This window comes from Haematobia irritans, chromosome 5 (assembly GCF_050003625.1).
Source record: "Haematobia irritans isolate KBUSLIRL chromosome 5, ASM5000362v1, whole genome shotgun sequence".
NCBI lineage: Eukaryota > Metazoa > Arthropoda > Insecta > Diptera > Muscidae > Haematobia > Haematobia irritans.
Window position 1 is genome coordinate 54,729,938 of NC_134401.1, and position 26,682 is coordinate 54,756,619.

At 36.2% G+C, this 26,682-nt stretch overlaps 1 protein-coding gene and 1 long non-coding RNA gene across 2 annotated transcripts; both read left to right on the plus strand.

The window, feature by feature from the left end:
• Window positions 1-6,024: 6,024 nt before the first annotated feature.
• On the plus strand, window positions 6,025-6,659 carry LOC142241697 (uncharacterized). Its single transcript, XR_012723762.1, has 3 exons — window positions 6,025-6,264; window positions 6,329-6,434; window positions 6,500-6,659. It is a non-coding gene; the product is annotated as an uncharacterized LOC142241697 (long non-coding RNA).
• A 2,850-nt stretch (window positions 6,660-9,509) lies between these two features.
• MESR4 (misexpression suppressor of ras 4) lies at window positions 9,510-26,142 on the plus strand. The gene is made up of 5 exons (XM_075312757.1): window positions 9,510-10,407; window positions 15,515-18,471; window positions 18,526-19,562; window positions 19,625-20,863; window positions 20,929-26,142. The coding sequence occupies exons 2-5, from the start codon at window positions 15,532-15,534 to the stop codon at window positions 25,148-25,150; spliced, it is 9,438 nt and encodes a 3,145-aa protein (XP_075168872.1). The 5' UTR covers window positions 9,510-10,407; window positions 15,515-15,531; the 3' UTR covers window positions 25,151-26,142.
• Window positions 26,143-26,682: the final 540 nt, after the last annotated feature.

Below are 26,682 nucleotides of genomic sequence, written 5' to 3' on the forward strand. Positions count from 1 at the left end.
TCTTCACTACATTTTCAAATTGTTTGCGAATTACTTCCAATTTGCCAAAATGTTGACGAAATCTTTGAAAAGGTGTTGAAGATAATATGAGAAAACTTTGACAAAACACTGCCCTAAAATGCAACGAAAAACCATGTGGTTTTCAATACTTCTTTGTGCAACGAAGTTCGTGGTCAATTGGAAGAAATAAAAAAAATGGAAAATTTTAGGCAAATAATTGAATTTACTCGAAATAGTTTATAATAATAGATAAGAGAAAATAAAAAATTAAATAAAACTTTAAGCAAGTCACTAAATGTATATCTCAATGACGAAAGCTAAAATTATGGATTCTAGGTTCTTGAAAATATTAAAAAGCTGACCGATAAAAAAATGTTGGACAATAATAAATAATCACTTTAGAGAAGTCACTAAACTTAAAGTGGATATTTTGCGAATTCCTTCTGCTGAAAATCTATTCTAATACGCGGTCCAGTACGTTCCTAATTTCAAATTGCCCCTTATTAATGTATTTTAATGCAGTTTTATGACACCAACGGGAAGGAAGTCGAATTATCTATGCAAAGTGTTTACAAATAATTTTTAAGATATTTAAAGTTTTGTTGTTTTGTACTTATTTGTTGATATGTTTAATAATATTATTATTTTTCAATTAGTATTGTAGTGTATTATGTAGTGTAGTGTAGTATTATATATTTAATTTTGACGAAAATGAATAAATTATACAAAATTCATAGAATTTACTTTCAATTAGAAGTGGGGATATCATTTATACAAATTTTGGTTGAAAATTATTTGCAACAATGTTAATTTTTAATTTGACTCGCATCGAATATTGTTTGAGAAATTATTGAGTAGCGACGCATTTCAATTTGAGGATAACACTTGAGAAATTATTGCTAGAGTTTTGAATTTTACTGTTGAGGGTAAGGTCTGTTTTATTGTTGAGAACGCGATTTTCTCAACAATTTCTCAACTTGAATATTACCCTAATACTTTGAAAAATGTTTGAAAAATTGTTGAAGTTTAGCATTTTTCAAACATTTGGGTTTATCGGGTCCAGTTGTATGTTTTATGTACACATAAGCGTTGCCAACATTTTATACATTTTTTATGGGTCGTTCAGACATAAATGATGTGGTGTACATATTCTAGGCGAGTTTATGACATGACCGTTACACACAGGTGATTATTTAAAAACAAAACTATATGGATAGCCATATAATTTTGTAAAATCTTGTAAAAATGCATAAGAATGATTTACCTGGATAGGGTTTTATGATTCGAAATTGAATATAATAAATAAAATGTCTGCAATTACATATTTGTAATTCTGGGTCCAGCGAACTCGCAATTTGCAACCGAAATAGAAAAATTAAATTTGTGCAGGGTATAAAATTATCGAAAGTCAAATTAGAATAAAGTTATATTTTTTGATAGTGCCTCGATCAAGGATAAATAGACTGGCTGCCAAACGCCAAACATCAGCATTATGGCAAAATAGCCGTTGTGGATTGTGTTATACGAAAACACTTTAGAACGAAATTTGAGTCGAGTAAAATTACGCTTTATTGTAAAGTACTTGCATTGAGACCAAATAAACCCGAACATATTAGAAGCGTTGTAACGATTGCTTCAAATCATAATTATTTCTTCTAAAGAAAAAGTTCAAACCAAAATATTGGTCTTAAAGGGCAGTATAACGGCATTCAAAATTTCTATCACACTGGTAGTACAGCATAAATTAATCATTATGTTTGCTGTTATGACTTAACTTGAGAAATATTCAGATTTTTGAGCAAATGCAGTGCCAAAAAATTGTTGTACATTAAACCAATTTAATTTAATTCAATTTTTTTTAACAAAAAAACATATCGCTATCTTACTCAACCCTTAAAGTGGTCGGTCGTGTTTTTATTTCTATTCTTCCAAGTGATTTTAAATCAATTGTTTTTTCATATATTTAAACTTTATTATAGTGATTCAAAGTGTTCATTTAATCAAGTGAGTGATTACATCTTCGAATTGACTCGAGTTATTGGTTCCGGTTGATTATTTTTGTGGGAATTATCGAGGGATTCCCGCTCAATTGTCTTTTTGTTTTGTCATTTGTTTTCATTTCTTTCCTTGGTGACTTGTTTGTTACTTTGTTTTTGTTTTGCGGACTGCGTTCATTTCCATATTTGTGGACTTGGTAATTATTTTTATTTTTCAAAGCATAGTTTTAGGCACTTTCTTATAATAGCGCTGTGTTTATTTGGTATTGTCTTGATTTATTTGGGCATTCGGACTCCGAAGCATACTTCTAGGCGCAAGTGGAAATACTAATATATTAACCCTTAGTTGACTTTATACTGTTATATATACATATATATTTTTTCCTTTTGTTCTTCTTTTTTGTTTTGTTATTATCATATCTTTCTATCTTCTCGAACACGGATTGTCTTTATGAGAAATGTGATGTCACTAATATTCATGAGCGCTCTATAACGTGTTGGCTGTATGAGGGTCACGCTCACTTAAAGTGTGCCGGACTTAATGGTAGACATTTTGACAAGATAGTGGATCGTTCGAATGGGCTCAGATGGACATGTTTAAAGTGCAGACAATTGGACATTGACTTTTATAAGTTTTTCATTGAGACCAAAAGGGGGTTTTCGGAATTTAACAAGGAATTCTGTAGTCTTTTGGAAAGATTTCGCAAATTTGAGAACATGTTTAAGAATTTTAAATTTGATAGTATTACATCTCCCAAACGTAAGAGACCTGCACCCCGGAATATGGTCATATCTGATGAAGCGCCTTTACTGGGTCTTCCCCCTACTCCGGACTTGAATGGTCTATTTACACCAATTGTTGATGAATTACCGATTCAGACTGAGGTTCTGAATCTCTCCCTGAATGGTCCTTTGTCAACTATGGTGGTTAACGAGGACTGTCCCTCAAATGGGCTGTGACTCCTTTGTCACAGCCCTGAATGGTCCTTTGTCAACTATGGTGGTTAACGAGGACTGTCCCTCAAATGGGCTGTGACTCCTTTGTCACAGGGTCCTCCCACGCGTATTGGTAATGTGAGTACTTCGATTCCATCGATATCCGTTGCTCCGCCTAGTCATGATGTCGGCCCTGTACATGGTGACTTAGTACCTAATTCCGCTTCAGCAAATTCCCTTAGTGATTCTGATTTAGTTGTTGTGCCGCCACGTAAAATCGTATTTCTTTCTCGTCTTGCTAACGATACTTCTGTGGATAGAGTTTGTAACTATATACGTTCAAAGTATGTTGACTTCAGATCATGTGACTGCAACATTATTAAACTGAATAACCGTCAACAGAGGGATATTTCATCATTTAAGATCATTGTTCCGTTGAAAATGTTTGATGTATTGGTTGATTCGTCTTTCTGGCCTCCGGGTTTACGGAATTTATACCCCGATCTAGACCGACCCGTCCTATTCCTGTTAATTTAGTAACGGCTTCAAAAACTAAATCATGATATTTGTATTGTGTATCAAAACGTACGTGGTCTTAATACGAAACTTCGTCAAGTATTCCTGAACAGTCTATCATGCGAGTTTGATATTGTTATATTCACTGAGACATGGCTAAAACCAGACATTTTCGATCTGGAATTATTTTGTACAGAATTTAACGTCTATAGAAAGGATCGGTTAGCTCGTAGGGGTGGTGGTGTCTTGATAGCCGTGAGAAGCTCGTTTTTATCACATTTGCAGGATTTAAATGTCCCCCATGATATTGATTTTATTTCTGTACGCTTGAATCTCTCCCGACTGAACATTTTCATTACATGCTCATACATACCACCGAAGTCTGACATGGGTATATATGACTCACTTGGATCTTATCAGGTTGGCTATGGATAGACTCACAGCTGATGACATAATTTTAGTATTTGGCGATATTAACGTACCGAGTTTACGCTGGCTCAATTCCGTGGATGATACACTTGTACCGACCAATTTAGGAATATTTAAGGATTTTTTTGATGTTTTTCTGAATTATGCCTCGTACAGTTGAACTCAGTTACGAATTATTTTGGAAGATTTTTGGACCTCATATTGTCTAATGTATCGGATATTAATCTTTCTCGTGTTGATCCATTTGTGACACCTGAGGATGTATACCATCCTACCCTTGCATTATCTCTTAATGTTAATGGATCGATGGATAAGCTTATTAGTCAAGACTGTCTTCGATATGATTTTAAACGTACTGACTTCTCAATTCTTCACGATTTATTGTCTCGCGTTATTTGGCCACCACTTACCGGCGACCTCTCGGGCTGTTTATCCTCATTCTACGATGAGATTCATTATTGCTTCCGTCAAGCAGTGCCAATATCTCGTATGAGCGCTTATACACCCGGTCCGCCATGGTTCAGCAAAGAATTAAGAAGTGTGAGAAATCGAAAGAACAGATTGTTTAAAAGATTTAAAAGTGTCAACTCGAACTTGAATTACACGAGATATATTAATGCACGTTACTTATATCAGGAGAAGTCTAAGGAATGTTATGAAAGATATTTGGAACGTATGAGATTTAACCTTAATGCTAATCCGAGATGTTTTTATAACTTTGTGAACTTTAAGAGGAATGTGACGAGTTTTCCAAATACACTTAGGTACTTGGACAAGGAGTGTTCGGATGTTCATGGTATTCGGCCGTTGATGTATATTACCCTTACAGGATTCGCACTTTCGATACGATTCCCAATATATGGTTTACGTCTGACGAGCTGTTAAGTGCCCTGGCACGGATGGAGTTCCTTCAGCGGTATTAAGGAACTGTGCATCCTTGTTGTGCATTCCCCTGACGAATCTATTCAATTATTCTTTGTCATCAGGTTGTTTTCCTACGTTATGGAAGGAGAGCTACATTATACCCTTGAACAAGAAGGGAGATAGGACGGAGATAGAGAATTATAGGGGAATAGCCAAACTAAGTGCTATTCCGAAGCTTTTTGAACGATTGATTACTGATCGACTCGTTCACTCATTAAGGTCTATATTTTCGGTGTATCAACACGGTTTTATAAAAGGGAAGTCTACGTCGACAAATCTTTTGGAGTTTACCTCATATATACATGATGCATTCTCAAGGCGTAATCAAGTTGATGTTGTCTATACTGACTTCAGCAAGGCCTTTGATAAGGTTAATCATCGTCTATTGTTGTATAAGTTATCTGCGCTTGGGTTTCCTCCAGCTTTACTATGCTGGATTTCATCCTACTTGTCTGACAGGGTTCAATGCGTTAAGGCCGCTACTCTGTTTGTTGGTGCGAAAAAAGTTCCACTCAATCATTGTTTCGCGTTGAAAAATGATAGTGTTGACAATATATTTTGAAGGAAAAAAACACCCATTTTGGAACTTTTTCGCGTTTATTTCATAGAAATGTATTGACAACATCGCAAAATGTCACGAAATGATTACATATACATAGGCAACTAGTGGCTCGATTTACACGCACACGCATACAAAATAAATAATTTGAAAAAGAAGAAGCAGGCGAAGTTATTTTACAAATATCTTTGGAATTATAAAAATAAATTTTACAGTGCTGCATTTTATTTTTTGGAACATATCAATTAATTCTTGTGATTCCATTCATTGCTACCTCGGTACTATACATGTTGGTTGAAGTGCTAATGCTTGTTTTGGAACATCAATTGCTGTGCCTCCTTTTGTTTAAATTATGTTTTGTGTTTATTATCCCGATGCACATTACAAATGAAACGATTGTAAAATATAGTTCACCAAATAAAGCTTTTATTTTGTTAACATTTGTGTTTAAATTTCATGTTATATATGTACATTATTTATATTCTACCATATAGTAGGGAGCGGCTAGATATTGTTGCTAGTTTATTATGGAAATACAACTCCATGTTATACTTTGTTTTATCCCAATAAACACAGGATGAGCGTTTTTCAAATGCAACAACTTTTCAGTTTGAGGGTAAATATAATTTTCAACATAAATTCAACTTGACTTGAAATAGCTCATCTTCAATACATCTTCAAATTGTTTTGCGAATTACTTCCAATTTGCCAAAATGTTGACGAAATCTTTGAAAAGGTGTTGAAGATAATATGAGAAAACTTTGACAAAACACTACCCTAAAATGCAACGAAAAAACCATGTGGTTTTCAATACTTATTTGTGCAACGAAGTTCGTGGTCAATTGCAAGAAATTAAAAAAATGGAAAATTTTAGACAAATAACCAAATAGTTTATAAAAATAGGTAAGTGAAAATAAAAAATGAAATAAAACTTTAAGGAAGTCACTAAATGTATATCTCTTTGCAGAAAACTAAAATTATGGATTCTACGTTCTTGAAAACATTAAAAAGCTGACCGATGAAAAAATGGTGGACAATTAACTGGAACTGCTTCAAATAGTTTATAATAATTGGTACGTCAATATGAAAAATTAAATCAACACTTCAGAGAAGTCACTAAATTTAAATCTCTTTGCAGAAAACTAAAATCTTTGGATGCTACATTCTTGCAAACATTAAGAAGCTGACCAATGAAAAATGAGTGGCTTATCGACAAGAAAAAGTTTCCAGAAACATTACAAGTGCAACCAACTAAAATTGTTAAAAACAACAAATTGTTGAAATCAACAACTTCTGGAACTACCTATCCTACCTATCCTACATCTGTTTAAAATGGATATTTTGTGAATTCCTTCTGCTGAAAATCAATTCTAACACGCGGTCCAGTACGTTACTAATTTCAAATTGACCGCAGGTTAATAAATTTTAATGCTGTTTTATGACACCAAAAGGAAGGAAATCGAATTATAAATGCAAAAGTGTTTACTAATAATGTTTAAGATATTTAAAGTTTTGTTGTTTGTTTTTTTTTTTGTTCTTATTTGTTGATATGTTTAGTAAGATCATTATTTATCAATTGGTATTGTAGTGTATTATGTAGTGTAGTGTATTATTATATATTTTATTTTGATGAAAATGAATAAATTATACAAAATTCATAGAATTTTGGCTTTGACTTTCAATTTGAAGTGGGGATATAATTCATACAAATTTAGGTTGAAAAGTATTTGCAAAGATGTTAATTTTGAATTTGACTCGCATCGAAAATTGTTTGAAAAATTATTGAGTAGCGATGCATTTCAATTTGAGGATAACACTTGAGATATTATTGCTAATGTGTTGAATTTCACTGTTGAGGGTAATGTCTGTTTTTTGTTGAGAACGCGATTTTCTCAACAATTTCTCAACTTGAATATTACCCTAATCCTTTGAAAAAATGTTTGAAAAATTGTTGAAATGTAGCATTTTTCAAATGTTTGTGTTTATTGGGATCAATCATCAGATTACATTTTTAAATAATAATCAGATCCACTTTTGTGTTATAAATTCACAAAAATCAGTTTAATCAATAAATTATTTCTTAATTCACATTGCAAATGGCGCCATGTTATGAAAATACTGACTACGCGAGTTACGTCAGTTTTTTAACTCGAAAAAAAAAAAAACAAAGTACCACAAATGGAAAAAATTTCGCTAGTTTTTCGCATGTTTTGGTTTTGTATGGAGTTTCAATGCGAAAACTGAACAGAGTACCGGCCTTTATGTTTAAGGGTCGAACATCTCGTAAGATATCGGTTACATCTGGGGTTCCTCAGGGAAGCCATATCGGACCAGTACTGTTCGCTCTTTATCTTGACGATTTGTCATCGGCCATCCATCATTCAAATATATTGATGTATGCGGATGATGTGAAATTATTTTCGTCCATTAGTACGACGGTTGACTCTTGTTGTTTACAGGGAGATCTGGATCTGGTTGTTCGCTGGTGTGACATTAATGGAATGTGTCTCAATTTCGGCAAATGCAAGAAGATGACCTTCTTTCGGTCCAATGCTTTATTGACGGAATATTATATTGACAACGTTAAATTGGAAGACGTTCAAATATTTAATGATTTAGGTGTGTTATTTGATCGCAGACTGAAGTTTGATTCTCATGTTGAGTCAATTGTCTCCAGTGCTATGTCCACACTGGGTTTCATTAAGAGATGGTCGAGGGAATTTAATGATCCTTACCTTTCGAAACGTATCTATACCTCACTTGTCCGTCCGATCCTGGGCTCCCAGTTATCAATGTTATGTTGTCGTAATTGTCACATTTTAAAGAAGTTGAGTCTATCTATTTTGTTCACTTTATCCAGTTTTTTTATCCTTACTTAATTTTTTTCTGGTCCGCGTTGTTTGTTTAACGTTAAAGTAATTATAAACTTATTGCACTAATGAATTTATCTTCAAACTGGCTTACCATAGCTGAATGAATAAATAAAAACATTTTAAGGATTTTAATTAGATTTGGTATATTTTCGTACATTTGTGTTAATCCTTTTGTACTTAATCGTTTTAAGTAGCTTCTTAAAAATATTAATTTTAACGATGTATCGCAGCGTTAAGAAGGGATAACAAGAAAAATAACAACCAAGCTATTCGGTTGTCGTTTAAAACTACATTTCCAAACGTTTAAAATCTGATGTGTTGTTTTCTTTGCAGATAACAATCAATACATCGTTAAGTAAACAACGAAAACTGTTTGGCTGTTTATTTACCATATAGATTGAGAATATCGCCCATTTTTCTCCTCTGGATTTGTGTATTTCTTTTAAATTAGCAAACTATTTCCACTTTTGCAATTTTTTTGTGCTTTTTTTCCCATTCCACCGTTTTTCGTATCAGGGTTGCAAAGCGCACAACAGTAACTACAGATTAGTTACAGAATGACACGATCGTTAGTGCAAACACGTTTATATATAACCATAGCGATGGGCGGTAGGCGAAACATTTTTGCCCCGATGACAAATACAAAAATTTCCTCTTTTCTTGTTTCCTTGTGTATTTGAGGTCCAATATAGCATGATGTTTCAATATCTAATAAAGGATTAGAATAAAAACTTGTGATATCTTGTTTTTTGTTGTTTTTTTTTTTTTTTTTTTTTTTTTTGAAGATAAAATAATGCTCACGTAGCCAGGCAACAACAATGTCCAGTGGTGAATTAAAAAAAATTATAAGCAATGGCAACACTATACCATTTCCGCCAAGGAATTAGAATAGATTTTAATTTGGCGACACGACGCTAGCCGAAGCGGCATTCTGTCAGGAAATTTGGGCTTCCCATAAGAAATGCACGTATCCAAGTGTTCGCCTATCGCTATGGTTATATTTGCACACCAATACTGACAGGGATTTCATGGTAGTAACTTAGGTAAATTGTATACCTTTCTAGTATAGTTTTTGAAAATTTTTTGAGTGTAATAAGTACCAATCGTGTTTTTCTATAGGGAAAACACTCCTAATGTATATCCACAGTGCTACTTTATACAAAACCGTTCCAGAGTTGCATTTTCATGGTTGCCAGTTTGGTAGCTTTCTACAACGCTTCTGTCAATATACTACGCAATAAACCAACCTAAATCAAGATGGCTAACATTATTTTATTGTTTGGCGAATAAAAATATTTTCAATTAATTTTTAAAGCTATTGAAACGCCAAAAACCCAATGAATTTATGATAAATTTAAAATTTAAATTATGCCCAATCATTTAGCATAGTTTTCAATTAGAAAAAAGTGTATGGACTATCTGAAAAAAGTGTTGCAATTTAGCCCCTGTCGAATCAATTCACACTCGACCCATTCGCGTGTGATGTAGAAAAAAAAGTGTGCTCTGATAAATTCTATAATTTTATGAAAATCATGCTGTAATTTGCAAAAGAAAATGCGCAAAAATTCTACTCGATGCTAATCGATATCGAGGGAATAAAAAAATATTGAATATTTGTTGAATTTTTCCAAAAAAAATTGGAAAATTGTGAAATTCTTTTGTACGTGAACACGGATAACGAAGAAAAATTCTGGGTTACGATTAAATAAGAGGGTGGTGTCTCGTTGAGACTCCGTGCGAGAGACGGCCGAGGCACAGCGTACTCGTTTCTTGGTTTCATTCATTTAGTCGATCGTCACCATTGCCGCTGTCGCTAGTGCGGAAAACAATTGTGAAACAAAATTTTAGTGGACACATTTCGCATTAAGAAAAATACAAAAACCGCGCGTGGAATTTAACCCGTACTGTATTACCACGCGGTGGTTGCTCAGACATTTCAATATTGTGTGTAAGGTGTACCAAACAACAAAGAGAAGAGACCACGTTAATGTTACCATTAAAGGTTAAGCAAATATTTTTGGATGGTGCTTTTGTTGGAATGGTAGACATCAGCATCATCAACAGCAAGCAAAACAGTTCTTTAAAAACACAAATGGGAGAAAAAAGGCTCCACCATATTAATAGCACAGCAATACAAATAAACCAATCATCATCATCGTATTGAATATTAAAGGTAATTATAGATTTGAAAATCGATACAAATCTTAAAATAAATGGAAATTGTTGGACAATTTTTTATTTAAAGTATTGTCTTAATTGTGGTTATTTAGAAAAGGCGCGTGTTTTTTTTTATTTATTTGTTTGTATGTACGATATGCCTTGCTCGCATGTGAATATGTTTATATGTGTGAGTGTTTTACCCCATTGCTCTTTGCCATAATTTTATGTTGTTTTTTGTTTCTTGTTATTTTGGCTTCCTTTTTATTATTATTTCGGTGTGTAAATTCTATTTCATACTTCTGCTATTAACAACTGCCGTTGGCGTTGTTGTATTTCTGTTTGCCATGGGGATGTTGGCGTAGTGTTTGTGTGTGTACGTGTTTGGTGACGGCAATAGTGGTTGTGCAATTGTTTTTGTTGTTATTGTTTCGGTTTCCCAGCATAAAATTTTGCGTATCGCATGTTTCACTTCCGACTTGTAAAGATAATAGGGAGAAGAGAAACTATGTGAAGAGCAATTTTACGCATTGTAACCGGGAGGGAGTATACAGAGTAAACTACTTTGGCTATCTAAATCAAAATTTTACATCTGCAATAGGAGAGTTGGTTCCTTGATGGTAGAAGCTATTCAAAAAACAACATACACCGTGAATCATCAGGGTCAATAGAAATCTGACATTATTATAAATTATTACATACACATCTGGCCAATCGATGTGAAAATCGTAGTTACCTACTGTTCGCTCACGTAAAGATAGGAGGTATGATGGCATCATGATGTCGACTACACCCCAATTCCGTATGGAAACACGTCAATTTTTATCAAAAATTGTATTGGCATGAAAACTATATTGGTCCTTTTAGGGCTACCACCCGTCCCGGGACGGGATTGATCCTGAATCCCGGGATTTTTATTTTGAATCATGGAATTTTCGGGGTCCCGAAAATATTAACCCAATTTGTTAAATTTGTGGATTCTTCTTTATCAATAAATTGGAGTCTTAATTCAGTGCAAACGGGCCTAAGATTTCATATCCGAAGAATTTATTATACATGAGGTGTACTATAAACAGCACGATTTCATCAAAAATCGAAGTAAACGATCAGGTCCTTTGAACAATGAGATCATGTGAAATGGAATTCGTGCCACATAAAATAAACTATGATAAAAGGTCCATCGACAATATGACAATAATGCGTTTGTCTGATGAAAATTTGGATGCCTTGATATTTTTAAGAAGTTACTTAAAACAATGAAGTACAAAAGGACTAACACAACGGTACGAAAATATACCTAGTACAATCAAAATCTTTCAAATCTTTTGCTGAGTAAGATAGCGAAATTAAACGGCTTTTTAATTTATTTTTGTCATAACTCTTTTGTTTTTTTGTTCTTCATCATGTTGAGTTTTACTAAGTGTTTGTTAAGTATGATAGCAATTTGAAATTGCTTTTTATGTTACTCTTGTTCTTTTTTCGTTAATAAAGTTGAATTATTCTGAATTAGTTTTGGCGCCGTAGATTGTTATTAATTTTTTGTTCAAGAATTTCCGGGATCCCGAAAAAAAATCTCGGGATTCCGAGATTCAATATTTTAAAATCCCGAATCCAGGGATTTATAAAAATCGATCCCGAATGACAATCCTAGTTCTTTTATACCCTCATGGAGGTAGAAGAGAATACAAATCATTGGATCAAAAAAATGAGAAATGGCTGGATAATCCAAATGCGTTTGGACGTTATTCGTTTTTTGATTCCTAAGTAGAGTAGAATGGATTGTTTGATTTGTACGATATCTCTTGATAAAATTACAAAACTTCATTAAATTTGGTCAAGTATGAATCATGTTCGAATATGGACCATATCAGTCATCCACTTCTGGTAACTTCTTTTGATAACAATTGTACGTTTGTAGTATCGTGATTTCGTATTATAATCTCTGATTTATGTGGAAAAGACAAAGTAAAAAGAATAGACAAAGTAAAAAGAATAGAATAGAAAAAAATAGATCTTGTATAATATTGAGGCAACTTTGTTCATTTTAAAATAATACAGTATTTGTCACTGTAACTCCAAATTCCGATAAGACTTGAAGTATCCACAGCATTCCTTGCGTTGGTTAATGCCACCAATTCGGCTTCAGTCGAGGATATTATTGTTTCGACTGGCAAAACTAAATGTAGCCTTGCTTAAAAATAAAACAGAGGAAAAATGTTTTCTCCATAAGGGGTTAGCATAAAGGGCCCAAAATTGAGTTATCTCTCCCAGCCAGATCTATACTAAAGGCTGTGGAAAGATTCATTCGCCCGAATCGAAACATGTACAGTCCAGGCGTGTATAGATTTGTATCTGGCGTTTTCTTTTCAATGACTATTAATCATGTTCCTTAATCTAAAACTGTCCATAAAGCTCGATTAATAGTTGTAAAATTAGATATAAAACAGCTTGTTGATTTTTTGTCTTTAGCATCTTCATCCTAATCGGCATCTGCGTACACTTCAAAATTTAATGAAGTCTTGGAGCCACCACATAACTTTATGTCGATAGTTCCTTTAAGAGATGTCTAAAAATTTGTTTGACATATTTCCAATCTCGTTGATTTGAGTAGTGGTTGCTAATCTTTCTAGACAATATTGGAACAGCAGCGGATAAATCTGAATGTTTATTATCAGATATATACAGAAAATACCCAACCCTTTTCCAGTAAAGGTGATTATCAACCAAAAAATTTTCTTCATAAAAAAAAAAAATATCTGGAATCGAGAGGAATTGTTGACGGTTTTGCATGCGATAGTTCATTCAAAAACTTTTTGATATATCCTACTTGAGGTAAACCATTCTATTATTTTTGCGGCGATTCTATTCCTAAATACAATTTCAAGTCAACCATTTCGACAATTTTTCATTTCTTTTGGCACTAGCTATAATTATGCCATTAGCTAAATTAAAGCATAGACGACAGAATCATTTTTTCTTTTGAGATAATCAGCTAGATTACTTTTCTAAACTTTTCGGCAACCAATTTTTTTGCAGACTACTAAAACTCACACCATTGGTAATCCTACAGGCTACTACAGTATAACATGTCTATTTGGGATAAATTTGTGTTTCCTCTGCATATGATATAAATGTGGGAAAATGACTCTTCGACTTTCAGCCAAAAAAGACGAAATTGACCAAAATCGAAAAGAAGAAGGGAATAGACTACTTTTGAGAAGCAGTGCGATACATTTGAAAACTTTGAAAAAGTCTAAAACTCGAAAAGTCCAATTTTTGAAAAAGTTCTGATCCTGATTATATTTCCTAATATTGCTCTTCAAAAAAAAAAAACTTTTACGACAACGTCATATATCGATTCGATATACCACTGGGCTTAAATTTGTAATATGAGATCAGTGTATATATTTGTACAATTAAATTAAAATCCAATATATAGTATCTGAAATTTCATTGCTAGCCATAGGTCACTAAATACTAGACTATGCTATCCCTAAGATCATATTTACCCTGATAAATATAGTTTGACCTAGGCGTTTGGGAAGTCATGTTCAGAATATGAATCACCTCTCTCTACAGTAAAATGCAATTACTACCGAATTTTAATTGTTAACCATATAGTACACGAGACACTACGCACTACTCCAGGTCTATAAAACAGTCGTTTACTATCACATTCATGTTTATAAGGCGGTTATTATTATTAGTCACTCTGGGTATCTCAACCGTAATAGCTTATAATCAGACTTCGGTTTGTTGGGTGTTTTTTTTTTTTTTTTTTTGTGAACATTGTTGCTATTGGTTTTTTGTGAAGGCGCTTGGGAAGATAATGGGGTACATTTTTTTTTTGGCATTTGTTTTGTTTACATTCTGCTATTTTTCCACCATTCGCCGATTTGTTTTCATACGCACACTCACACAATCTACGGCAGTTATAATTGTTTGATGACAGATTTGTTTTTGGGGCCAAAACATGTGCTTTTGATAGTCCCCGGTTTTTTCCACGTAATGCGACTGTTATCGATAAAAACAAAGCAAAAATTATGTTTTGATCATAATGTAGGAAAATATAAACAATGCAAGAAATTGGAAAAGAAACGATAAAAGGAGAATTTAATTTTGAAAAAGAGAGCCCAAAAAGTTGGACAAATGCTGTACTATTTAAGACTATTTTGTTTTAAACTGGTGAATTTTTCTTTTTAATTTTTTCAAAGTTAGGGTAGCGTCATAAAGTTAAAAAAATACATTCAAAATATGCTATGTTATAGAAACAAATGGAACTGCAAATAATGATTAGTTAACTCAACGTTGTTTTCTGTTCCATTTTACCACGACGCCCCCTTTTTTGGTTTATACCAAGCAATCTGCAAGTACTGTGACAATTTCTTAGGTCATGAGCCTAGAGACATGACTTAAGCCAGTCAATCTTGGATGTATTGGATATAAAGGTTACAGAAAAATCTTCTACCCTATACATAGATAGGCTTACTAGAGTTAATATTTAACCTTTACCTTCAAACGACTAGTGACTTGGAAGCAATCGGATCATTCGTTTATGAGTTTTAGAATTTTGAGTGAAGAAATATGAAAAAATTACACGTTTTGATTAATTGCCCTTTGGAGAAAGAAAAGTCATTGAAGTAAAAACATGACTTGATGAGTTTTCAGGACACTGTAAATGCCGAATGCGTTGAAACAATACAAACCGATTTTGAATGACCTTAAATTGTATTTTCTTACATTTTCCTAAATTATAAATACATTCCTTAGAAGTATGACCCTTAGGTTAGATTGAAACAAATTTACAGGTCAGACGACATACTACTGGGAATGCAGTTTCCAATTATCCCTTAATGAAATCCTCTTAAAAGTATTTCCAGGTGGGACAGTGTCCGAAACTCGCAGTTAATGTGATTTGGGTCAATTTGTAGTTGAATACTGCAAATGCACGTTTAAATTATACTTCTTGAATAGATGGATATGTTTATTTTACTCCCCATACTTTTACTTTAACTCCTTTGGGTTTATAATAAAATGTTTGATCTTCGAGAAGAATGTATCGGTGATTTATCTATGAGTTGCAGCTATATTAATCATTACTATTTTTTGTCGACATTTTACAGGATACATTCTCAAAATTATGGAAACTTTAAATCCTCCTCAAACGGAAACAACTTTAACAACATCAAGCAATGTAGTAGCTTCACCACTAGCACATTCACCACAAACAAATGAGGATGTAGAAACAGAAGATTCATGCTCGAATACACAAAATTCGACAGAGGTTGAAGAATCTGAAAATAAAACTGAAAATGAGGAAAATATCCAAGAAACAATAACAACAGCAACAACAGACGCAGCAAAGCAAACAATTGCAGATGAGCAGAATTATGATGCCGACAAAAAACACGAAGAAGAGACAGAACAAAAAGTAGAGCCAATGGACCTAAGCGGTGCCAGTGAGATTGATGACCACATCGGTGACAATGACACGCAACAACAGGTGGAAGAAAAAACCTCTCAATTATCGTGTAGCACAGAAGTTGAGGATGTTCCAACAATTGTAGACCTTAGTGTGAAAGATAGAAAATACAAGAGTCCAAATGAGAACACAAAAATTGTATATCAAGATGCCGAGGAAGAAGATAATCTTTTAAAATCTGATGAAGATGATGATCATGACAATAATCCATGTAACGATGGAAATACAGGTTATGATGTGTCTAAGGAGCAAGAAGATGAACTATTGAAAAGTGATGATGAAGAAATAGCACATGAACGGGATGTTGAGACATTGCTCGATAAAGTCAAAGACAAAGTGGTGCAGAGCAAAGAGCATGATAATATTGATAGGAAAGAAATTCAAGTGGATGATATTGCCGGGGATGTCGATATACAAAGTTCAGATGTAAATGTAAATACACAAAGCTCAAACATTGAGAACGATGATGACTTAGATGTCAACGAAAATACAGCTCAAGAAGTTGAGGATGATCACCTACAAGATAACGAAAACTGTGGTGATGGCGATGACCACACGGAAGTTGAAACAAACAAACGTAGATCAAGAGAAAAGAATAATGGAGCAAATCATAGAATACTATGCCAATTTAATCTCGATGATGATAGTAGCCAAGAAAGTCAAGAAACCAGCCAACCAAATCACCCTAAGGAAATATCAGATATTGCCCCAGTAAATATGGCTTTACCTGATGATAGCAATGTCAGTGATATACGAGGGGGAGAAGAATGTGAAAACACATCCGATCTAGATGAAAACAAACGCATTTGGAGTTATCAAACTTCTTCACATAGATTAGGAATTGATGATGAACAAAATTCTCCTCGGGCCTCCATCACTAATGAACACAAATCCCCTGCAAGTTCACCAAGGCAAGAAAATGCAGAAGAAAACCAAACAAGATCCGATCTAGATGAAATCAAAGAAACTACTTCACATAGATTAGAAATTGATGATCAACAATATTCTCCCCGGGCCTCTATCACTCATGAAAACAAATCCCCTGCATGTTCACCAAGGCAAGAAAAGCCAGAAATCGATCTAGACGAAAACGAAGGGATTTTGAATTATCAAAGTACTTCACTTAGATTAGGAATTGATGATGAACAAGATTCTCCCCGGGTTTCAACCACCCGTGAACACAATTCCCCTGTAAGTTCACCAAGGCAAGAGGAGAGTAGTATGGATTACCCCTCGATGAAATCTCAAAGATTTGTAAGTGATAACGAATGTGATAGAGCCAATGAAAGTTCCAATCACAGCACACAATCAGAAACACATCATAGTATTTCCGAAACTGCAGACGTTCAAGATATCAATAAACTGCAGAATAACGAAGAAACCGATGAAGTTGACAAATCAAACGCAATGGTGACGCATACCTTAGAATCGTTGGTAAGAGAAGAACCCTCCATGCAGAGTGAAGAAAGTTTTTCTCCAGATAAGGAATCTGCATTAGATTTAGCCAAAGCTCCAAAAACATGGAATGCTTTTGCAAATTCTTATCAAACCATAAATGAGTCAAAACAACGGGATGAAGAGGTGATGATGAATGATGACAATGATGATGATGATGATGGGGAGAATGATGCCACACAATATCAATCTCCAAAAATTAACGGTGACCATAGCCATCACAGTGAAATGATGGATGACTACCATGATAATGATAATACAAATGATAGTATTAAAAGTAGAACAAATTCTAACCTCCATTCACCATTGAGTACATATTCAATGAAATCTCCCCAACTACCGGAAAATGAAGAGGCAAGAATAGATTTCCCAAACGAGGTTATTACCAAAAGAGATATATTAAATTCTCCCCAAGATAGCTTGGGAAACTCCCGATCTTCCGTAAGATGCAAAACGCCATTGAGTTTACCACTGGAGCAAAAGGAGGAAAGCAATAGTCAAGCTGAGGCACGGACACCACAAGAGAATTCAGCGGAGAGAACACAATGTGTGGAGACTAGATCAGATAATTATCAAGAGAATGTCTACGTACCTCCACCATCGCTAAACCAAAACTCACGTAGTAGCATAAACGAGTCGGATCGGGAATATTTTCAACCGGATTCTGACAATGAAACCGAACTGAAAATAAATGAAGAAACTCAAGAAATCAATCAGAATAATAACAATGTCAATGGCTTACTTGCGACCAATGACTATACACGTTTACATAATGCGGAATTTCCAAAAGCATCCACGATTGACAATATGGACGAGGCCAGCCATTCATCGTTGGCCTCTGCTGCTTCTTATTCCACAAATACTTCTTCATCACAACAATTAGTTATTGACCATCCTATGGATGATGTTAAAGAAGAAAAAGTCCAGCCCTTGAGGATTTCGTTGAAACGTAAACTCTCACGACACAGTGATGATGGATTCCCCCAAGGTCCATTACAAAAGCAACCTCATCTAAACAATGAGAATGAAGCATCACGCAAAGATCCAACCATATTTGATGATGCAACAAAATCTAGACCGCAAAGTCACCATCACGAATATGACAAAATGGTCATAAAATCTGAAACCTTCGACAATGAAAGGGTAAGCCTTTTCAAATATTCTGTATTTTCTTTTCTATAACTATCCTTCTTACAGATTGAAAATTCAATTGAAGATCAGATGCAAACCGAACCTCCAAAGTCTCCATCGATGCCAGTATTTAAGTCCTTGCTATTGCAACAACTGGAGAAAAAACCAAAATTTCCAAGTTTGAATAGACCACAAACGTATCAGGCCCCTCCAATGCCAATGGATATAGCACTACCAGCACCGTCTCAATTTCCTCAGGCACAAACCATAAATGCACCTCCAATAGAGCCGTCACCACCACAATCAACATCCGTTCTCCAGACATCAGCTGAACTGCCTAGATCATCACCGCCACAACTGCCCCCACCACCAGCGCAAAGATCTGTAACAAAATACCTTTGCTTCAAATGCAAAACTGGTAGTTTCGATTCTCTTGCCGCTCTCACAGAACATCAAACTATTTGTTTGTCTTCAAATAGCTTCTTTCCTTTTCATCCACCTCCTCCCCCATCAACGTTTACGCCATCTGCAGCACCTGCGCCTAATTCAAATGAAACGACACTTCCATTGTCCACAGAAGCCAAATCTAGCAATACTTTGCCCTTGACGGATACAAAGGAAAGTACTCCCGGTCCTGTGGTAAGCAAGAAACGTTTCTACAAATGTTCCAGTTGCAACACTTTCCACGAAAACTGGAATCTCTTCCTACACATTCGAGAAATACACAATCGCCATATGTGTATGTACTGCGTCCGTTTCTTTCCCACAGCCGAAAAACTGGCTTTACATTTAGAAATCAAACATGATCTGGAGCAAACGCATTTCAATTCAGAGGAAGCATTGCGCAAGAGTATTCCTCAAATAGACGGTCATGCCCTGGAGGCTCGCATTCTTATGTGTTGTACCTGTGAACATTTTTTTGATGCAGAGGATCAGTTTTCTCAACATGACTGTGGTGAATATATCAAACCTTGTGCATTATGTGGACAAAAGGGCAGACATACTAATCAATGTAAAGCCCATCCTGATAGCAAACGCTTTTCCAAATTAAAAAAGAAAAAGGAAAAGACGCATTCGACACAAAATCCCATAGGTTGTGAAAGGTACATTTTTATCTCACCACTTTTGCTCTTTGGTTATTCTAACGCTGTCCTTTTAATTTCAGGCCGCCAGCTGTGGAAAATGTTACTCAGGAGACACCTAGTGTTGGTACACAGTTTGGTTTAGACTCTTCCAACGCCATATTTTCCAATTCCAATTTGAACTGTGATAGTGGCCGTATTGTACAACGTCCGCCAACCCCAAATCCTTTGCATAGCGAAGATAGTAACAGTAGTAGTAATATGGTCATTGATGAATCTTCTAATGCGAACAATCTTCCTCCGCCTCCACCTGTAGTCGCAGCACCGCTTTCTGCATCTAATTTGCCAGTGGCAGCACTAGGCCAATCTAGCGATTCCATGGAACCACAACAGGTGATTCTACCACCAGATAGACCGACTGCTGAAGCAGAAGAAGACACTATTAAAAAAGTGCCTCCTCTGAGGCTTGTGGTGCCCAAGTTCAAGCTGCGAGTACCTAAAGAATTCCAAAAATCGGTAGATGATGCCCTGTCCTCGTCCGAGAGTGAAGAACCGGAAGACGAAGATGATAATGAAGACCAGGACAGGAGTATTGAAAATCCAAATGATTCATCAGCTACCAATGAAACCGCTAACGAGGGTAATTCCAGTTTACTTCCCCTGTTTGCTGAAACTACCCCCGCCAATTCTCAAGACCGTGAGATGGAAAGAAATTCGGCTACAGAGTCAGCCACTGAAGCAGCAAATTCGCAGGAGGATGATCCCGCATGTGAGGTCAGCCGCAGAGATAGTACATCTCAAAATCGAACACTATCGCAGGACGATGACGATTCATTGGATGAACCGAATTCGAATTTAGTTCGTATTATGCAAGAGATAGAACGCACCAAAATGGACATCAAACGCACTAAGAAATCATCATTCCGACACCATCAAAATAAACAATTTGTTGAACCTCGCCAGCCCACTATTTCACAAAGCAGCGTTAGAACTACCGATCAAAATTGGTCACCAACCCCGCCAGCCTCCCCGAACTCGAGATGGTTTACACCTAGGCGGCCAACTATCTCGATATCACAGAGTGAAGAATCTTTGCAGCAGCGTTTAGGACAACATGATGAATCACTGGTTCGCCCTGTAACATTGAGTCAGCAATCCACAGAGGAAGATCTACCTCCACCACATCCCGCTACTGCTGCGCATACAGTTGGTATTAGTCCAGCCAAGTCTCAAACAGCCCACGAGCGTCGAGATACCATTGGTAGTGATATGATGGACATTGATGAGACAATAACAGCTCATCCTACACAAACAATATATGGGTAAGTTGGTGATAAAATTACCTCTTTTGCTTTATTCCTATTGTTAACCGCTTTCGCTTTTACAGGGAGGAGTCGAAGCGTAATCAAGCTCACCATCATTTGAATATGTCCATGGAAAGTACAGATAATGAACCCATGGACACAAGCCATATCACCGATAACGAAAATGACCATGATACTCTTCCATCCGATATGGATTCGTTACAAGCTGGTGGGGCTACAAGTCCAAAAGATAGTCAAGCTGAGGAAAGCGATTTACCAATGTCGCAAAATACAGTGTCACAAACCGAAGATGATGATAATGAAACCCCTCAAGAAGATGGAGGAGAAGCTATTTCCCTAAATAAAGCTACAGAACAAGCTAATGAAACTGAAACTGAAACTGGGGACTTTAAAGTTTCGCCGCAGGAAGATGATGAAGAAGATGTCGATATTGATGTGTGTGATACTAAGGAGCATAGTGACGGTGGTGACCTTAATGCGAAGGCAGAGACAACGGAACAACCAAGCGAAAAACTTCCTCCTGCTGATGGTATTGAAGTAGCAGATGAGGATACCATAACTTTGGATCTACAATTGGATCAACCCTTGGATAAATATGAAACTGTGGATTTTGTACGCATATGCTTGAGGACGGTCTATCCCACATGTCTGTACTGCAATCATGCTCGACGAATTGCTGTTAACGGCAAAAGTTTAGTCCTGCACATGATCGCTCAGCATAGATTTACGGCCACAGTGGACAGTATTACAGCCGAGGAGTTGCAAGCCGACACCATTGTGGCAAAATTAAAAAGTTTTCTACCAGAATTGGAGGAGCATTATTTCAATGCCAACAGTTACTGCACAGTGGGCAATGGGGCATTCACTAAGAACTTTAACGAACGCATTTTCGAGTGCTTCCAGTGTCGCGTTGTAGCTGCCACACACAAGGAACTGTATTTGCACAACAGAAAAATGCATCTTCGTACAGCAATTTTATGCTTTATGTGCCGGGCAAACTTCTTTAGTTTCAGCGAGATCCTATGTCACATATGCCCGGGGGCCCCAAACAAAGTTTCAGTATTCGATGTGCAATTCCGGTGCTGTTTGTGCGATTTGGAGAATATACCATCGCCATTTCGCCTCATGGTCCATTTACGCAAGAAGCATTTCGCATGCGATGTTTGTTTGGAAGACTGTCGTGACCAGAGTAAATTGTCATCACATGTCTGGAAGCATAAGCTTCATCATTTGTGCTATCGCTGTGGTATAGCCTATCGAAATAAATTGGACATCACCAAACATTTATTCTGGAAGCATGGTACGGAAAGCACCATCTGCAAAAAGTGTCTGCAAAAGAAATGGCCACATGTCTATCATTTTTGTATACCACCGCAATCATTTATCTGCGAGGTGTGCAATCTCTGCTTCTCTAAGGCTATGTATCTGAGAGTACACAAACGCATACACTCTGGCGATTTCCGTTATCCATGCATAGAAGATGATTGTGAGGAAAAATTTATATCGCGCAGACTTTTATTGAAGCATGCCGAAGTTCACTTGCCGCCCCCTGTGGAAGCTGAAAAGGTTGAAGAGAGTAAGGATTCCAATCTAGAGGAGGCCAAGGGTGAAATCAAATTGGAAAATGCTACTTCAGATGATACTAAATCCGATGTTGTTGTCATTAAAAAAGAACCTCTGGATGATACTGAAATGTTAGAAGCTGGTCTCAAAAAAGAGGAGAATGACAAATTGCAAGAAAAGAAGGAAGAACCTTCTGTAAGCGGGGGAGAAACAAAGGTGACAGCTAGTGCAAAGACTGACGAATCCAAGGCGGGTGATGGAATTCGCAAGAAGCGTAAGAAAAATAGAAAGCGCAAAGAGTTGATAGAGGATTTAAATTTGGCTGCACCCAATTTATCTGAAACCGACTCCAGTGGTGGTGATGATTCAGATTCGGATTCTAAAACCAGAAGTGAAATAGATGCTATGCCCAGAGTAATGCTATCACCACCGTCGGAGGCAGAAGGCGATGAGGAGCCCAAAGATACTGAAAAATCGAATGAAACGGAGCCTGGAAAAGTCTTGGAGATATGGCAAAATTTCCTAAAAACACAAAAAGATACTACACCCGAGCGAGAAAAGTCGACTGAACCCAAGGATATCAACAAAATCATGTATGGACCCATACATATCGCTTTATCCGATCATGACTACTGCAAGTTGTATGAACCACCACCTCCTCCTCCACCACCACCACAGGCTGCCAAGGATGGTGATTTCAAAAAGCCAGATGGAGACATTTGCTCAACACCAGAAATCTCTCCCACAAAGAGAAAGCAGAATAAATCTCCACGGCGCACAACGTCTCGTAGATCGGAAGGCTCTGGATCTTCCTCCAGCGATTCCAGTTCTAGTTCAGACTCCAGTTGTTCTTGCGGTTCCAATTGCTCTTGCTCATCTTCAAACTCTGGATCGTCATCTTCCTCGTCTTCATCTGATGATAGCGATTCATCGGCTGGTTCTAATGCTTCCGTAAAGAAGAGACATCGCAAGAAGTCTGAACGTGATCGCATGCGTAAGCACAGTGAAAGTGTTTCACCTCTGAAACAGGGTCATAAACAATCAACTTCGGAGGTAATTAATGTTGAAGACGAGGATGGTCAAGATAAATCTCAAGAACTTAGAGCCCCTTCACCACCTAAAGAACCCTTGTTCTATGAGAGTGATTTGGAAACTAACGAATCGGAGACCGATGAAGAATTTTACGATGAACATCCGCAAAAGTTGGCCAGTGAGCTTTTGGCTCAAAAGAGAGCACAGTTGATGGCACAAACGAGACTATCGCCATCGCACAACTTTGACATCGTGGAGAATAGCCGTCCATCAACCCCTTCGTTGCCCGAAGAAGTGGCATCCAATGAGAGACCTAAGGTTAAAGTTAAGAAGAAGAAGCGTGACCGCAAATCATCATGCAAAGGACATGGTCATTCCATGGAACAACTACACCAACAACAACAAATGCAAGAAACTGCGCCGGCGCAAATTAACACAGACATCCAATTGATGAATAGCCAAGTAGAGGAACAATCTTTGGTGGCTCAGAATCTCATGCCACCAACGACACAATCTTTCATAAATCCCACAATGGAAGGACTACAAAACACAATGGCTCAGCAATATTCAATACCCAATCAGACAGTTGCTCAACATATTGGCGTCTATCCAGCTCCCCCACCCCCAGTTCATATACATCCAACAGAACAGATTTTAACGCCGAGACCATTAACTATGCCTCACTATTCAGGTGGTTCACACCATCGCATTAGTGATGGCAGTAGCTGTTCGGATGCAGATGGTTCACTGAAACGTTCCAAACGAGCAAGGAGGCCAAATAAATTCTATGGTTACACCAGTGATGATGAGAACCTATTGAATGGTCCACCTTTGATGATAGGTACAAGGGCTTTCAAGCCTCAACCACCACCTCAGCTGACATGGCGCAAAGAAGATCTGCCTACACCCTCAAAGAGTATTCTTAACAACAAAAACAAAAGTCATAGAACACCGAAAACACCAGCCAATGCTGCAAACAATTTGTTTAACAGCAGTTTTGGTGGCACATCCAGTGGTAAAAAGAAATCGCGCGTCTCGCTAACAGGAGGAGAAAAATCGGCCAAGAAAAGACCTTTGAAGAAGAAAGAGTCCAAGGGAGATAGGAAACCACCAATACCAACTCTAAAAATTAGACCATCTGAAATTGGTTTAAATACGACACGAAATCACGAGACGCATAATACTGAAGATCATTACAATACCTCGGATACCAGTAGTGATGATGAAATTAATAACACCTTACCGCAAACTTCAAAGATAGCCTTTAAACCTATTCCAAAGAATTCCAGCAATATGAACATAGTGCTACCCACACAGCCACCACGACCTCCCACACCCCAAACAAAAGCGTTCAATCATAAAATACCACCAGCTCTATTGCCCAATCCGGACTTTGCAACACTTCAGTATTTCAAGGCAAACAACATACGATATCCAATACGGCCTCCAGCTGGGGCTAGACAAGCTCGAGAGGGTGAATCGGTTTATTGTTATTGTCGTTGTCCCTACGACGAAGTATCCGAAATGATAGCCTGTGATGGAGAGAACTGTCTCATCGAATGGTTTCACTTTGAGTGTGTGGGTATTATGGTGGCCCCTCAAGGAAAATGGTTTTGTGCAGAATGTAGGCCGAAATATTCCGAAGAGTTGTATCCCACAACGGCTCTCGGCCAGCATAGTAATGTTTAGTATCCTATGATTTACTATCTCCACCCAACTCCATTTAAAAATGTGATATTTTTGGGGGAGTTTTCGAATATCCCACAGGCTCTCTATATGTCTCCCAAACACACACACCCACACATTATGTTGTCCTTTTGCATATAATCTACGATTTTTTCCTCTCTCTCTCTCTTGTTTTATTTCATTGTGGCTCAAAAATTAATGCGAAGAATTAAAACGCCGCATTCGGAACTCTTGCACAATCTATAGATAAAGAGTTCAGATAACTAAAACCGCCAAATTACGCTTATTATGATATGATGTTAAATGAATAGATTTGGTTTAGCTTAAATATTTTTTTTTATAAATTTAAATTTTTGAAAATATACTAACTACTTCTTGTTAGGGATGAGATGAAATTAAAAGCAAAACTTTGTATAACTTAAACAAACTTCAGCTCTGGGATATAGAAGTTTATTGGGTCATAGTTCTTTTTATTACCCACTAATATCGTAAACTTATTTTCAGTTTGTGAATGTAAAGAAATAATGGAGAAAACGAAAAAAAAATATATTGAAATATTTTAATTATTAAGCTTAGTAATACAAAATCTTTGAGAATATTTGAATGCATAAGAACTTGTGTAAATATGTTTACAAACAAATAGAAACCAACAAAAATAACATAGTATAGGAAAACGATATTACATCAAATGTAATATCTTCGTTTGGCTGATGTCATATTTTAGTTATATAGACTACACTATTCATTTGTTTCCCCAGATGAAGAATTAATGCACTAAGGAACCTTTTCTCTCACATCATTGTAATTTTTTTAATAGGTTCGATGTAATATATATATATGTATCCCCCCACATAAATGTTCTAAAACTTAGCAACTACTACTATTATTAAACATCTAAATATACTTACGATATATAAAATATATATTCTCTAAGTAATTCATGTATATTATATATGCTTAAATATAACTCCAATCAATTAAAAAAATCTTAAAAATATTTGCATTTTAAATGTTGGTTATATTAGACTAGGACAATGGAAATTTATGTTGAGATACAGTTCCCAAGGTGATGTCCCCTCGGCATTTTTGTTCCTCTAATTGAAAACAAAAAAGTATATACGGCCGTAAGTTCGGCCAGGCCGAATCTTATGTACCCTCCACCATGGATTGCGTAGAAACTTCTACGAAAGACTGTCATCCACAATCGAACTACTTGGGTTGTGGTATCTTAAAACTTCTTAACATCGTTTTCTAAATTGTGAGTTAGTCCATACGTGGTATATATTAGACAAAAAAGTTATGTATATGTAAGTCTACAAATATTTACGAATCGACATGGACTTTTGCACGGTACGTAGAGAGCCAGAATTGAAATATGGGGGTCGCTTATATGGGGGCTATATAGAATTATGAACTGATATGGACCAATTTTTGTGTGATTGGGGATCGATCTGAGGGCTATATATAACTGATATGGACCTAGTTAGGCATGGTTGTTAACGGTCATATACTAGCACAATGTACCAAATTTCAAC